This window comes from Crocodylus siamensis, chromosome 5 (genome assembly GCF_052110815.1).
Source record: "Crocodylus siamensis isolate JL-2025a chromosome 5, ASM5211081v1, whole genome shotgun sequence".
NCBI classification, from domain to species: Eukaryota; Metazoa; Chordata; order Crocodylia; family Crocodylidae; genus Crocodylus; species Crocodylus siamensis.
In genome coordinates, this window is record NC_143399.1 from 35,791,456 (window position 1) to 35,808,798 (window position 17,343).

At 40.4% G+C, this 17,343-nt stretch overlaps 1 protein-coding gene across 4 annotated transcripts in view; it reads right to left on the reverse strand.

The window, feature by feature from the left end:
* Positions 1 to 17,343, reverse strand: part of DPYD (dihydropyrimidine dehydrogenase) — a 685,692-nt gene that overhangs the window by 625,191 nt on the left and 43,158 nt on the right. For 3 of the 4 annotated variants that reach the window (XM_090050053.1, XM_090050052.1, XM_090050055.1), the window contains exon 2: positions 16,219 to 16,329. In XM_090050053.1, coding sequence (XP_089906179.1) covers positions 16,219 to 16,329 — 111 coding nt within the window. Of the gene's footprint in view, positions 1 to 16,218; positions 16,330 to 17,343 lie in introns of those variants that run through there. The other variant, XM_090050057.1, reaches the window with a different exon arrangement.

The following is a 17,343-nucleotide window of genomic DNA, read 5'->3' on the forward strand; positions in this document are numbered from 1 at the left end:
GATCAGGAAGGGGGCAGGCAGCACAGCAACACATAAGAGCAGGAAGCAAAAAACACAGCAGGAGATCAGGCAGGGAGCACTGGGCAGGCAGCAGAAAGAAGAAGAGCAGATTGGGCAGGGAGCAGAGAGCAAAGCAGCAGACTGGGCAGAGAAAGGGGATCAGAATGGTCCTGAGGGAGGAGGCAGGACTAATCTGTGGCACACCTGCCAAAAAGATTGACCCCCACTGCTACAGACCAACAGGAGGTACAGAGCCAGGGCACTACTTTAGAGGACTAAAGCTAAGTTGCCAAATATGAATTTAGGCACTGAAAAAAGTGCTGAGAACAGAGCACTGTTGACACCAAAGAAAGAGGCTGAGTGCTCAGCATTTTAAATACCAGATCAACCTCTCGCCTGGATTTTTTTTGTTTTGTTTCATATTTAACAAAATACTGCAAGCAACATGCCCCTGAGATTGCAAACAACAATTACGGTATATTTTGTTATCTGAGAAACAACTTACAACACGGTAATTAGAGACTGTGCCATAAGGCTAGGGGCAGAAGTTACACATAAACCAGGTTAAGTAATCAGAAACTGGTTTAAAACTGTAACAGAACAGAAGTGCACCCAGATTGTTCCCGGATCCTCACGTCCAAGCTGGGCTGGGCTGTCAGGCAGTCACTGAGGCAGCACTGCACAGAGCGCACCCCCTCCCTGCGGGGGGGAGAGGATAGGAGGGGGACAGCTCTGCCAAGCACAGTGGATCCCTGACAGCCCCACCTGGCCTCAGCACAGAGAGCCAGGAGCAATCTGAGTGCACAGTTCCCACAGCCCTAGTCTGAGCCACACCCAGCTGGGAAGGGCCCGGACCCTCCACACCTGCTCTCAGCAGTGCCCATGAGCTGGCCCAGCTCAGCCCCAGCCCCAACTCCAGGAGAAGCGAGTGGATGTCAGGGAAGGGTGGGGCCGGGGGGGTGGGGTCCTACCCAGCCACACATGGGACTTGGGCAGGGGTTGCAAGAGCTGTGCGCCCACATTGCTCCTGGCTCCCTGCACCCAGGCCAAGCCACATTGTCATATAGGGCTCCCCACTCCTCCTCCCCTGCTGTGGGGCTCAGGGGTGGAAGGGCTCTGTGCAGCACTGCCTCAGGACTCAAGGCTGGATGGGTACAGTGCTGGGCCTTGCTGTGGGGCAGGAGGGGAAAAACTGTGCTCCCAGCTCCCCATACCCAGGCTGGGCTGGGCTATCAAGGAGCCACTGCAGCAGGCAGGGCTCTCCCCCTTCTCCTCCTCCCCTGTGGTAGGGTGTGGGGGGGAGCTGGCCACACTGCCACTGTCACTGCTCAACCCTTCAGTACCAGCTGGGGGCCAGCCACATTTCCTTTTCCTCCTCTGAAAAGCCTGACAAGGGCTGCTTCCCCCTCCCCCTCCAGGTACACCTGGGCTGGGGTTCCTGCAGGCTGGGGGGGTGGGTTTTAAACCCCATCTCAATCATAATCAAGCTTTCTGGACCTAGTCAGCCACCCCCCCACCTTAGCTTCCCTTGGCCACTGTGGAAAGGAAGGAAGGGCTTGGTCTAGTGCCCCCAACTTCTGGCCTAAGCAGGCATGTGTCTGCATTTCCAGAATCAAAAGTGAATGTCTATTCACTTGCAAAATAGTTCAATCTATGCAGGTTAAAGTAACCTGCGAAGATTGAATCAATTCAGACTCAGGCTTTTTGAATATCTGTATGTAGCCCAAAGGGTCGGGACCAAGGAAGGAAAAAAGGTTGTGCATTGTACCTTCAATTTTGGAAAACATAAGGTTCTGATCTTGCACCTATAGCTGGGATGTACACATTAGTAATACAAAGCAATTCTATTCCTTTTAGTAGGACCATAACACTAAATTTATATGACTGAACCCTAAATTTGCACTCTTGTCACAATATGTTCATATACTTTATACACTTAAAAAAAGCACACATCCTGATATTAAAATACAAGATTTTAGATTTGAGGGTGAGGTCTGGGTTTGAAGATTTTAGCCTCAGATCTAACACTTATTAGTTTTAAACAAATCTGCAACACTTGCTGTAAAAGTAATACTTATTTCCTACCAAAAACATTGGAGCTAATAGTTTCCTCCCAACTCTTGAAAGACATTACTACTGCTGCAGAGGAATAAACAGAGCAACAGAAAAGAGCAGACAAGTTGCAAAACAATTAAAGACAGCAATCGTTATTTTCTTTAAAACAATATTAGAACATTTCTCCTTTTTTAGGTGCAAATGTTATTCTTATGTTAATGTAGCAGTTGTCCCCATTTCCCTTGTGGAAACTTCATCTTCCAATTTCTAATGTTTCTTCTTCCCTAGTGTCCTATCTTTCCATCTTTCACTTTATTAATTGTTTTTTCCCTGTCCTGTTTCCTTTGTTTGTTTCCTTTCTTCCTTATTCTTCCCTGATTATTTCATGTCTCCTAGTTCTTTCTTTTTTGTAAAGGGTCATGACTTTCCCTTCTTTACATTTTTCTTTTGCATTCCTTTATTCTGCTCCTACAGCTTTCCGATTTCTATGCACTTGTCTAACTATTACCCAAATGGCTCCAAGCAGGACACACTCAAACTGAAGAATAAATAAATTAAAAGAAAAATACTATCTGTGGTAGTGTGGTGTTGCCTAGCAACACTGTGCACTTCTCCACATCTTTTCTAGAGCCCTGGTGGCTTTTCAGGCTTATTGCTACAAATATATGCAAGATCTTTCTCACATTGTTTGTCTGTTCACTGGCAAATGCACAGGAAGATAGAAACAATGAAAATGTAAACTGTACAAAGTAAACATCAGGAACTAGAGTCCCCTACTAATACAGTAGATCAAAATAAACTCTTGTGGGCAGAATTCCTTGTCTTCTTACATGGTCTGTTAAAAAAAAAAATACCTTCAAAAAGCCTACATTGTACAATTACAGTGTTCTATAAATATAATTAAAGTGAAATTTCTTATACAAGTCAAGCACCTGTTAGTTACTAAAGAGTGCCTATTGGCAACTTCATTTATTTAAATATATGAAGTCATTTCAGTATTCAACATAAAACTTAAGTATTCTAAACACTTTTATAAATCCCCTTCTAAATGCTTTAAATCTATAAACAGCATTATTCTCCAATTTGTGTAGGATGGGGAAAAAATTAATAAAACCAGCAGTTTTATGATTCTTTGAAAGCACAGTGAAATTAATAAAGAAGGTTTTTCCTAATTTTGTTTGACCAAATCCTGAGAGATACTAAACATCTGCACTATCACACTGGACTTCTACTTCTGTAATATCAGAATTTATACAGGAAGATCCAGTAAATCCCCAATTTAATGAACTAGCCCAATCTGCTTAGAAAACTTTATTGGAACCAACAGTACTTATGCAACTCAGCTAACTAAGCAGCTTTATAACAGACCAATGTATGATTTTAGAAGTTGATTTCTCACAATCCTCCAGAGTTAGCAAATAATGCTCTATCCCATTTGATTCCAAACAGTTTAAGTCATTTGATCCTAGCTTGATCAGTACTCAGGGAACTATACACTAAATTCACATTTGATTTGCTCCTTTCTGCCACAGTCCTCCTTTATTCTCCAACATTGTGGGAACCCTTGAGGAAGCTGATAGTAACATTCCCCACAGAAAGGAATCCTTATGCTCTTTGAAGGGAAATAATGCTCTTGAAGAGCCATAGGGAGCAAGTCAGAAGGCAACGAAAACAATAACAGGAAATATGAATCATGGGGAAAACGGATCCTTATCCAGCTAGAGAATAACTTTTGTAAGAAAACCCTGCAGAGCAGAAAAGGTTCTCACCTACATATACCATTTTCAAGTCCCTGGAAACAGCACTTTTACTTTGGATTTTTCTTTTTTCCTTTTTTTTTTTTTTGGTACTCATATTTTGTTAGCAGCAAAGCAAGGTTGGTGTAGCATAACATTAGTGAAAAGAGAAAAGACAGTGGCTCAGAACAGAAGCTTTAAAAAGCTACCTGACAATGACGAACTATATCAATCAAAGCGCAACAAGTTATTATGTAGAAGGGAGAAACTGTAGGCGATTCACAGAGTAGGTAGGTCAAGGTCTCAAGTCAACATTCAATTAACAAACAAGCGGGGCTTATGCAGTTATACTCCACCACTAGTGCCAGGCAGAATTAAAGACCATAGAAAAGAGAGACACTGATGGTGGGCGGGCACACTAATATCACACCATATGAGAAATTCAACAGAAATGAAAGTCAGGCAGCAAAGTAGAGCCTTTAATAGTTAGAAAATACCAGAAAATAAAGGCTGCCCCTGAAGCCTTAATTTGTTCCCTGCACTCCTTGTGCATATAACTTACGGTACAGTTTTTAATTATACGATCATATATAACAGCTTTTCACAGAAGCTCTGCCTTATTCAGGAAGGAGAATGGATGGTGCTCACTTAATCAACAGCCATCCAATATTTTTTTCCTTGTCATCTATGTGTGCCTTTATTTACTGCACACTATTCACTGCCCTATAAGCTCTGATGATAAAATTGATGTCCTCATGGGCTTTCCTATGGCATTTATCATTACAGCATCTATTTTACAAACAATGTATTTCCATTTCACCCCAGGAGGTGATGAGGTATTTTTATCCCAGTTTTATATATGGTGAACAGCACTGAACAATTATGGTCAAATATATCTGCTAATTTTGGGTATGCCCTGATTTTTAAGAGTGCTAGACACTGTACAATAACTTAAGACTGGAAGAAACCTCCTGAGGGGTTCATTTTAGTCTCTTGGTATGGTAGATAATCATATCACATACTGCCTTTGAGAAACTCATCAAGGTTCATCTTCAAGCCAGTTAAAGCAGTGACGTGGTCTGGAACAATCTTCCAAAATACCTAGTTGGTAGAAATCTTGTTCTAATTTCCAGCCTAAAATTTGTTCATGGCCAATTTATATTTACTTGTTCTTTGCTAAATTATATCCTTCAGTGTAAACAGTTTTCTTCAACCCTTGCTATTTCTCTAACGCCAGAAATATGTATAGCGAGTAAGCCTCATAAGCCTTCATTTTGTAAGGTTAACCAAATTTCCTCTGGTAGATTGGTTCTTCATTCCCCAGATTAACCTAGTAGTCTTTTTCTGCACTTGCTTCAGCTTTACTCCACCTCTGTCCTGCCTTCTTGCTTATTATACACACAAATCTAGTTAAGATCTCACCAGTACCTTGAAAATGGCAGTAACAGGAAACACTTCCCTTCATACATCCAAGAATAAATTTGCCTTTTTCCCCCAACCTCACCATCCTGGTGGATTATAATAATTCTGTCATTTCCAATTCATGAATTCAAGACTTATAGCAGACATTGTTATCAGCTCCTAAGGTTATGACTTCATACTTCATACCATTACATTTCATCCCATTTCTATTAGCGGAGCTCTCCCTGTATGATTCCAATCTTTCTCTGTATTGACAAGTATCATCAGCTAATTCATTAACACACACCTATTTTTTGTGTTATGTTCATTACTGAAAATATCTAATTGCAAACGTTACACAGATCCTTCAGGAATCCCATTAGTAACCTTCTGATCAATAGTTCTTCTTTCAGCAGTACATATTTTTATCTCCCCTTTAACCATTTCTTTATCCACCTTACTATTCTTCAACTAAACCCAAATTAACTAATAATTTTCTTTGTGGCGCCATATGAAATGTGAGATGTACTGAATTTCTTACATCTACTGCATTTCTCTTATCCAAGAAAGATATCAGGTGAATCTGATATGATTTATTTACCTTCGGTAAACCCATGCTGCATTTTATTGCATTTACTGCCATACATTCTTTACTTCTTTCATTCTAAATCTTTGTATACTATTGGAATCAAATTAACTGGTCTATAGTTACCCAGATTGCTTTTCCCCCTTCTTTAATATAGTTAGTACCTTTGCTATTCTCCAAGTGGATAGTATCACCTCTGACTTAATACTTATTAAAAAAAAAACCCTGATACCAAACCTGCTATTTCACATGCCAGCTCTTTTAGGTTTCTTAGGTGAAGATTATCTTATTCCCAGAAAGGTCCAAGATTATCTTTCATTTCAATTATGATAACTTTAATTTCCATTAGATGATCAGCTTTTATCCCCATATTTAAGATCACCTTTTTATATTAAAAATGAAGGCAAGGTATCAGCTCCACTGCAAAATGTCCCATTTCATTTATCCGATTCTTACCATTTTTATAAAGGAAGGTTCTTCAGCTATTCAGTATTTTTACAAGACATAACCCTAGTTTGACTTTTTGCAATTCTAACTTTTTCTCCACACATCTTGACCTCAAAGACCTAACTTTCTTCACTTATCAATCTTTTTTTTCCAGTCCTTTGTAAACTCCTACTGCCCTTTTTTTAGGTGTTCATACACGCAGTTCACTTAGAGTCCTTCCCAACAAGTTTTTTTCCCATTTGCTTAAGAACCCAATTTCACCTTTGACGTAAGACAGCACCTTTGACTTCAGAAATTCCAAGCATTCTCTACATTCATGTCTCTGAGCTATTTGTCCAGTTTCTTTCACTAACTAGTTGCTTCATTTTCTCAAAGTTTGCACTTCAACATCAAAAACCTTAGTCACAGATTAACTTTTGTTAATCTGGCTCTTGAAAGGTAAACTGAATCGATTTACAATAACTTGATAAAAAGTACATACAAGTCCAGGGTCCTTACTCTGGTGCTTTCTTTCCTTCCTTTCCTCAGGATCCTGAACTCAGTCATCTCATAGTCACGTCTGCCCACGTTGCTGTCCACTTCTACATTCCCTGGCAATACTTCCCTGTTTGTGAGTAGCAGGTGAAGAGGAGCATGGCCCTTAGTTTGCCTCTCCACTGCCTGGACCAGGAAGTTGTACCCAAAACTCTCACAAAACTTCCTGGACTGCCTTTGCACTGCTGTATTGCCCTCCCAGCAGATGTCAGAGTGATTGAAGTCCCCCATGAGAACCAGGGCTTGTGATTGTGAAACTTCCACTAGTTGTTTGAATAAAGACTCATCGACCTCATCCTCCTGGTGTGGTGGTCCATAGCAGACCCCCACCATAACATCACCCTTGTTTCTCTCCCCTCTGACCCTAACCCAGAAACTTTCAACAGGCCTGTCTCCAGTGTCACACTGGAGCTCTGACCAATCATACAGCTCTTTTCCATAAAACACAACTCCTCTTCTGCCCTGCCTGTCCTTCCCGAACAGTGTATCCGTCTATGACAGTACTCCAGTCATATGAGCTATACCACAAAGTCTCTGTTATTCCAGTCACATCATAGATCTGTGACTCTGTATGGGACTTCCAATTCTCCCTGCTTGTTTCCCATTCTCCGTGCATTCACGTACAGACACCCAGGGTAACTAACCCATTGCCCTACTTTCTCAGGAAGAATGAGAAGACTTTTCTTTGTTCCTTTCCAGGCTCTGGAAGGGACTATGCAAGGTGAGCACAGCCTTCTTCATTTCCCTGTCCAAACTGTTTTGCCCTAACCCCATCTCTTCCTCATCGCTAGCTCCTCATTCCAGTCCTGTTCTCCTCAACCACTCATCCCATCTCCATTTGGAAGACTTCTTCTTTGAGTTTCAAGTCTCCTTATCCAATCAGCTCCCATTTCCTCATACCTCCAGCTTCTTCTTCAATCTGTTTCACTCCCGATCTCCCTATCATTCCCATCTCCCATCTTCACCAACTCTCACTTCAAATCTACCCCCTTGTGCTCCTCTTCTAAGCCTTGTTCCTCTTAGCATTGTGTTCCAGGTTCTTTGTCCAGCCAGTGCCAATTCTCTCTTGCCTATTCTCTTTTCTCTCATACCTGTCTCTCCCCTTCCACCCCCAAAACTCCTTGAACAGCCACAGAATTTCTTGAACAGTCAGTGCCTTCCAAACTCCTCATCCAAAGGATTGCATAACTAAAGTGATAAAGCCTGTGGGTTTACTCTCTCCTATAATTCCCTGGAGCTCCCTATATCTTTATGACTCATATAGTTCATTTACCCCTCCTTCTCCAACTCCTGTATCATAGTTTGCCAAAACCTGAGATTATTAATATTGCTATTGTGGCAGATAGTCAGTGCCAGTTTCCCAAGAGACTGGCTGGAACCATCAACAGCCAGCTTCACCAATCCCTCACTACTGCTCAGGATGGGTTAAAGACTGCAATGCTCTGTACCGCCTGCAACTATGTCTGCACTCTACGTGGAAGGAAATCACTCTGTCTGAGCCAGGCACAATTTAAAAGATCTATAAACAGAGACATGATATTAGGGAAGCCTTTAATCAACACAAACAGGAGATTTAATACATTTTAATAGTCACATCATAAACAAATTTAAACTAAGACAGAAGGCACAAGTATTGTAGCTATATATTCCTTACAGACTCAGATGATATAAATCACATACATAAATAGATCTAATGTAAATAGCAATCATACTTACATAAAATGGTTATAAAACGCAGTGTATGGTATCGATGCAAGAAAATGAGAAGTAATTAGTTTGTCTGAAAAATGCATGAGTAGGAATTTGACTGCTAAATGATTAAACTGGTACATTTTAAAGTCTCTATTAATATTTAATTATTGATACTATGAGGGGAAAAAGATACAATCTCTTGATGTTACTTCTCAACTCTTACTGATACTCAAAGTAATGCATCTATTATTCATGTGAATAGTTTGTGCATGCACAGTCAATCACTAGTAAAAAAAATCACTCTCAAATTCCCTAATCACTTCTATAAGTCATAATGTAATATTTTCCACATTTGGGAATCTGAGCGTTTTATTTAAGGAAAGCAGTCTGGCCATGACGAATACTACAAAGTGCAGCCCAACCAGACATCAGTTCAAAGAATCAGATGTCAGAGTGCTCCCTCTAATGTCCCTTAATCATCATACCGATTAGTGGTTGAATAGTGATGTGATTAAAAAGACTGCTGCCATGGTATACCTATTCATACAACTAGAATTCTACATATGTTCCACCGATTAGTGTTTGAATAGGATAGCGATTAGAGAGACATCTGCCATTGTATACCCATTCAAAAAAGAGCTCAACTTGCATATTCATGTGCAATGAGGACCAAATAAATATTTTGCAAAGGTAAACTATACGTTTTGGTTGTAGAGATAATTGAGCTGATTTCCTTTAATAAGTGATCTCTATTTTGCAATGCTGAAGCTATTTCTTATTTATAAATATACTAATAGGCTTTATTAATATATCTTTAAAATTGGTCAGATTATTCATTTAAAATTATTTGCCAACTAAATTCCTTCTTTTCAGATTGTGGATGGCTTTACTTAAATTGCAAATACCAATTTAAATTTTACCTCCCCCCCTCCCCCCACACACATTTATTCAAAAAAATAGTTTATTTAGGTTATTCTCTGATATTGGTGTATAGTTGGTCAAAAAAGTATTTGATAGCATCTGACAAAGATTGTTTCCTATAAAAAGCTCATATCTCTGAACAAGTTGATCTCTAAGATGCCACCCTACACTACCTCTTACTTGGCAGCCTGTACTTCATTTCTTACTCTGTTAAGCATTGATCTTGAATTTTATGGTCTTTCTAGCACTTAAAAAAAAATACATTACAATTAAAGTGCCTTGGCCAAAAAAAAAATACTCTCAGAAGAAGGAGTTACACTTAAAATGGTGTCATTCCAACATAAAAAGGAGAGAGAAAAAGAGAGGACTCATATTGCAAGTTGTGATCAGGCTTAGCAAACGTAAGCACAAAAAACAGTGCTAGTACTGCCAGAATATCAAAACAGTTAAACGATAGCAATCAACAACCCAATTTAAACTCTGTTTTTTCCTTGCCTTTTCCCTTTTTTTGAATTACTTCCAACTTTTCCTTCTGGAACAATTCCCATCATTTTTCCATAGATACATCAGTAATGTGTATATTTGTAGTTCCAAGCATGGTATTTCAGGAGAAGTGCTGAACATATGGGTTGGCTTAAATCACCTTCCTGTCAAACCTTTCCAAGATATACATAAGCCCCTTTCAGCATAAGGCATGGAATATCCCAGATAACTCAGATTTCTCCACTAAGTAGCAGACTTATAATAACACACGCACAAAATGTATTTTATATAATCCAGGTAATCAACTGAAGACAATAAGACTTTTCAAGTGTAAATAAGGATATAATTTCACCCATTAGAGATCTGTTTGTCTTCTGCTATCCAAACCCCTTTGAAAAGCAGTTGCAAAAGAGTTGTTTGGCTACTTTGCAAGGAATTATACATTGGGACCTACTTAAATCGCTGTGAAATAAAGGGCTTTTCATGGCTACTCACAGCAGGCGGAGCTGATTTCAAAGGCATTTTGTGGCAGCGCTACCCCTTGGCACTGACTGGCAGGGAGGCGCCAGCAGGGGAAGAAGGGACAAGAGGACAGCCACCATCTTGTCTGCTGCGCTCATGCCACCCTACCAGCCGGCACCTTCCCCACCTGGCAACAAGGACCGCTGACTTCCACTGGGGCACCAGTATTTTATTTTTATTAAGTTTTTGTTGTTATTGATTTTGCAGACAATCCCACATTTCTTGTTCTGTGAAATCCACGAAACGGTGAATTAAGTAGGTCCCTAGTTATACATGCTAAAATTTGATACATAATGAAAAATTATACCAACCTGAACAGTACAGATATTAAATATGGTAAATCTTAAAAGAGAACAGATTGCTACACAAGTCAAACATTCACAAATTATTGTATCAAACTTAAGAGTAGCACTACAGCACTGTATTAAAATAAAGCTTAAGAAAAGAACAGTAACACTATTTACCAACAGTTACAAGTTAGCAAAACAAACCTGCCAGCTGCCATTCAGATAACTGAGGTTCAGACACTATATGGTAATACCCAGAAGCCCTTGTTGTAAATCAGGACCCTACTGTGGTAGGTGTGGTATAAAACAATGCAGACCAAAAAGCCCCCAAACACAGCAGACATGTCCACACAGGGCAGCGCAAGGAGACAGCAGGTTGAATAAGAAGTTGTAGCTTCAGCTGAAACACATCTCAGATTAGTGTCATAAACCCACCTCTTTGGTGTGTTGTTTACTGGTCAGTCAAAAGACATTAATATAACCTAAACCTCAGCCTAAGGTTCTTCTCTTTGTTCAAGGTTTGCCTTTGACACCTCCTCACTCCTCTTCTTTGGATGAAAAAAAAACCAGACTTTTTTTTTCTCTCACTGGAACTTCTGACCTGTTTCTCCTTCCCTGTTCTCCCCCTTCCCACCTCCATTTTCCCAAGTAATCAGTAGCAACCCTGGACCCTATGGCACAACTGATCCTCCCCTGAAAAGGAGGGTTTTAGGCCCCCTGCCCACCCATCCTAGACCAGGGCTACAATTACTGTAATCTAGATCAGTGTTGTGTCCCCAGTAACCAGGAAAGCCTTCAGCCTAGGAATGCCCTAAGAGAGTGGATGCCAAGCTTTTTGGCAAGTGTGCCACAAATGAGCCCTGCACCCTCACTAAATGCCATGCCGATACCTGCTGCTCTGCTTTCTACTTCCTGCCCTATCTGCCACTAGGATACGTGTCCCCTCTCCAATCTGCTGCACCTGTGCCTCAGGTTGGCCAACCCTTCCCTCAGAGAATGCCCACCTCCCTCCTCTTGTCTACAACAGATGGTTCCACCTGCTGCCGTAACTCACTTGTTATTACCTAGCTTTTAATGTCCATGTTTAGTACCAGAATCTAGGGTGACTTAGCAACACAGTCCTCAGTTCCTATCAAGAATCTGAAGAGTCTGCACACCCTTTTATTAATTCCAGTGAACTACAGTTGCTTGGGGAAGATCAATCAACTTCTGTCTACTGACAGAAATTGATTTTACACAGAAACCCAGTTGTCTGGCACAATAAATAAACAATAATATTCATTAAAACCTAACGTAACCTCTTTTCAGAGAATAACTTTTCAGCACGGGAAGAATACCAGCTCAGATTCTGTTTTCAGAAACACATTTAAACTAGACAACCAAATGCTCTCAGAGCAGGTTAGGAGTTAAAATTTTGCTTGTGTAATTATTCTGAGGAAATATGCAAGTCTGCCATCTGGAAGTATATTAGACATTACAAAGTCACTGTGTGCATGCATCAGCAGATGCAGCTTTTGTTCACAGAGTTTTGAGGGCTGTTAATTTAATTAGTTTTGTATTTTCATACTCCCACCCTTCCTCCAACAGTAATTCTACACAGTCCCCATCAGAATAGTTGGATGGGAATTCAAAGCTAAAGGCCAAATTCAGACCTGATGCAAATGTAAACAAGTACAATTTCCACAAACTTCAGATAGTTACACTTCCTTATAAACAGGTCAGACTTTCACCTGCAAATGACTTTTTAGGCCATCAAAATCCCATTTTGTTCAATATAGATATATTTGCAGTCTTTTCCTTATTTTTAAGACGTTAGGATAGGATTAAGCAATTCTCTGTTATTTGCTTTATACTAACCAGGGCTATAGATGATGAGCTGGAGAGCCCAGAAAGGCACAGGCATTTCTATTGATCATTAATATCTTATTAACTCCATGAATTTAATGGAAAATGAGACTGGAAATCTTTTGTGGGTTCACTTGTTGGCTTCTGCAGGGTTCCCTTCTCTCTTTGTGGTATAATAAACTCAGTCATGAACCATGACGCTCGTTGCTACTGCACAGTAGCATCAGAAACAACCCATGCAGCACCAGGACTGTGCAGTAACAGTGGTTACTGTGCAGCATTTAGTACTTGTTAAAGCTTCTCAGTTACAACTGTGCAGTCTGGCATACATATAGGTGTTGCCTTGTGGGATCAGGCCAACTCTCAGGATCTCAGTATTACGCTGTTAGATAGGAGGGTGTAACACAATTGCACTTATACAAACACACAAATCGATTAGGTGCATATATACACATACTACCAGCTCAAGCACATACACATCCAAACCAGCCTAGGCACATGCATACCTATCACCAATTCAAGCACGTACACTATACAGCCCAAAAGTTAGACACAGATCACTAATTCGTATATCATGAACACAATGCCATATATAGATAGATAGATATACACACACACACAGTCACCAGTTCACACACATACAACCCACCTACACATACACACAGGTAAGTTCCTAAATTGGATGGTACAGTGTGTATGTGTGTGCTTGGGGTACCTGGGGGCAGGTTCAGGTGAGAGAGAAAGAGTCAAAGTGTAGGGAGTGAAAGTTGCCAGAACCGGGATTAGAACCAGAGGACTACAGTGAAGCTGGCTGAGGAACTGAGGCTTGGGTTTACTTAAGGTAGACTGTGGCTGGAAACTGAGGCAGACAGCTGAGATGCTGGGGGGGTGGAGCAAATAAGTGGGGGCAAGGAGGAGACATCCAGGAAAGAAACTGAGGCAGAAACCTGGTTGCTCAGGGGAAAGGGAAAAGGCAGTGGGGATAAGACAGTGGCAAAGAAACAGGGAGTTTGGAGGCAGAGAGGAACTCAGGACAGGTGTTGGAGGCAGCAGTGAGCCAAAAGCAGGAGAGGGAAAAATGAGACAGAAGTTAGAGGAGCAGAGATTGGAGCAGGGCCAAGCCATAATAAAGCAAAACCCAACTTAGGGGTCCAAATAACAGTTTTATTACACAGACAACACACTACACAGCCCCATGAAATTACTGGTTCTCACACACACAAGGTGTCACAATGGCAGCAGGAGAAAGAGACTCAGTGGAAGGCTGGACTCCAGGTAGGGAAGAGAAGCAGAGTCCAAGTCCTTGATTGAAGAGCGGTTGGGGTGTGATAGCTACCTATCCAGGCTGGAAAGGGGTCCTTGTCCAGTAAACGTTGTCCAGAGGGGGGGTGCCAGCAGGGCCTCTGGGTGGATAGGTGGTGTGGCATGGTGCTGGTCCAGATGGAGAGGGCGTCCCACTGGGTCCGTCTTCACTGCCCCTTTTATGGGGGTAGACCTTGTGTGACCCTAGTGACAGGAGGCATGCCCAGGCAAGGGTCAGCCCCTGGCATACTGAGCACATGGGCTCCATGCAGGGATGTGCAGTTTTGGGTGTCTGTAATGGTGGGATACAATGGTAGAGTTGCTGGTTCTACAGGGTGTTTTGTCTTTCAAATGCTGGGTTCTTGGCTCTGTTCCTGGGTGAGGTCCATGGTTCCTGGATGAATCAATGCGAAGTAATGGCCCAGTTGTTACAGGCCATTCAGTAGAGGCCTGCTACCACTGTATTTCAATCATTCCCAATCACTCTCATTCATCCGGGTACCAATTTATACAGGAGGAATACGTGAATCATATAGTTGCAACACAGGGGATGCCTGGGCAGAGGACACAAGATGGAGACTTGACATACAAAATGGAAACTTGACATTACTTTGGTTCACTTACAAACACAGGCCTAAACCATACAATATCCATATGAAACAATAAAAATCAATACAAAAATGATAATAATACAATATACAACCTAATAATAATACAATATAAAACAGTGGATAACCAAAACCAAAAACTTGCTACCAAAATAAAAATGTTAAAGCTTATCCTAAGTCTGAGCTTGTCTATAAGGAATAGAGAGGGAAAGAAAGAAAAGCCAGAAATAATTGGGGAAGGGAAAAGAATGCATACCTATCTCATATATGTATATGTATATGTATTTAAAAAGGAAAATGGGGGGGTTTTCTACATAGGCACACCCACAGTTATAAAACACCCACAAAATATCAACACAGAGTTTGTTGTCCACTTAGAATTGGAGAAGTTCCTTTATGTTTTGTAGTAAAATGTTAAGATTTTTTACCATACTATTTACAAACGAAACGTGGAATTTTTAGCTAACTCTGACAACTTACAGTATAAAGGCCACTTGTTACTTAGCATATTGCTCTTAAATAGGAAAAAAGCTAACAATTACAACAGGCTCTGATCCTGCAGTGAACACCAGAGTGCCAGGCTCTGCTCAGCTCACTGGGTCCCCAAACAGGAATATGGTCCCCATACATGCTATAGAAAGATCAGACTCTATAACTGCATAAAGGATAATCCTGTAACCATGAAAAATTATATAGTGTACAGGATCATACTTTAATCAGCAGCCAAGGCCCACAAATACTGTTGTTTACACAGCCCTAGAAGTTTAAGTGTACCCAGAGCATTGGGAGTATGAGTAAGTACCTACTTGCCTGAGAATGACGAAGAAAAAAGGAAGATTCACAGGTTTCATACTAAGCAATTGAAACCCTGGAATCACAAGCATCTCTAAAACATCACTATTGTTCAACTTTTGTATTCAGATACATTACAATAAATACTATAACCAACAGGCTACTGCAAGCATAGGTTATTAATTCCCAAGGGTAGGGGAGTGGTATTCTACCTAAAAATATTCTGACTAAAAGCCATCTACTCTGAAAGGATTATCTACAACCATCTGTAGGAAAACAGTAGAAACACAATTCAGACGTGTTGGACAGAAGTCAAAGAAGCAACCAAATCTAATAAAGCTACAGAAATATTAAACAGGTTAAATATCAAATTGAGACAAAGAATATGAAAACCTAGAAACTAAGTCAATTGCTAAATTAATTAATAAGTTTGCAGTGAAAATGTAAATCAGGAGGTGGGCATAATTACCTGGGACCAAATTTCAATCTTAATTTTACTGCAAAGCACTGAAGACAAAAGGTGTAACTTGAAATTCTGGCATTCTGGGCAACAGGGTGTGGAGGGGAAAAGGGTGTGTATGCATATGCATGCACGCAAGTGCTGCCCTCTCAACGCAGGGGCTGTTGAGTTGTGGCAGCTGCGACTGTGGCAGCAATGCAGGCTGCTTCCACCTCAGCAGAAGTTTTCTGAACAGGGCTACTACAGCAGTGACAATGGCAGTGTATTTATTCCCTGGAAGCTGCCATCCTACTGTCCTCTGAAACAGTGGCAAGGGCTGGTGCCCCACTTGCCTCCCTTCCCCCACCCCAAGTTAAAACTACTGCTGCAGTCAGTGAAGTAACTCCCAATTTACAGAAGCATAAGGTAAGCAGAACTTGGCTGATTAACTCTGCAAGCATCTTAACGTTTAATTTCTTGATGCTTTTACCATTGAGATTTTAGTTTTAATAGCTTGTATTTAACAGATGTACCACTAGTACTACTATGACTACTATGCAGCACTTACTGAACAATTCTTATCAGAATTCCTTTTCCAGTGCTTCTTGCTTTGTTTCTTTGCAGCTGTTGAATGTAGAGTTGCATGAGCTTGCATACAGGGATTTAAAGTCAAAATGTTCTGTGGAAAGAGAAAAGAATATTTGAAAATGTGGAGATACATATATCAGCTTACAAAAATATTAGCTGATCACACCTCAAAGTATAGATGAGTGCTTTACAGTGAGGAATAAATATGTAAGTAAAATTAAAAAGACTCAGAACTATAGATCTACTTCATACATAGTTGTTTGATCTGTTGTTCCACTGTCCACACAATTTAGATTTTGAATATCTGAGATAATGTTAGACTTATTAAGCAAACAATGTGACATCTAGTGGCAGCTCCATCTGAATGTATACTGTACAACAATGGAAGCCATTATATGCGCTTACTGTGTAAATCTGTTCCATTAAAATTGCTCCAAGTAGAGCATTACATTCTGAGATTTAAAGACTGTGTACGGTTGCTTCATTGTTTCAGTGTAATTCCAACTTCCACTTTCCAGGAACATGTTTCTACAGCCTAGAGAACCAACTATACAACATGAATTAAATTCCTCTCCTCTCAGTATGGTTTCCTGTACTCTCACACAAATGAATGATTGCAACATAGAAATAAAAAACTCCATTGATTATTTTCACACAGACTGAACAAAAATAAATAAATAAATAAATAAAACCCCAGAGGTTGTTACTTCAATTCCAACTGCCTAACACTAAATTCATGTAATTATCCATGAAAGACTCAAACTTGTATCTCTGGTTACAGGCATCACTCTTCACCCTTCCTATTTAAGGAATCAAAGGTCATGCAAGATTATTTCTGGTAGAACTGAAAACTGATCCAAACTGAATCCGTTTAGTCAGTGACTTGCAAAAACAAGTTGCCAAATATACACATCTAGCTGTCCTTTCAGTCACAGTTGCTTTCGCTGAACATTTTTGGACTTAAGACACCCCTTGGAAAATGCCAGCTCTTAGCTTTCATTCATTTTTGGACTACAAAAAATAATAGAGCAATTTTTCTGATGCAAAAGAAGTAAGAAAGATGCAAACAGGTCAAAATGTTTTTGACTCTACTGGTTCCTATTTG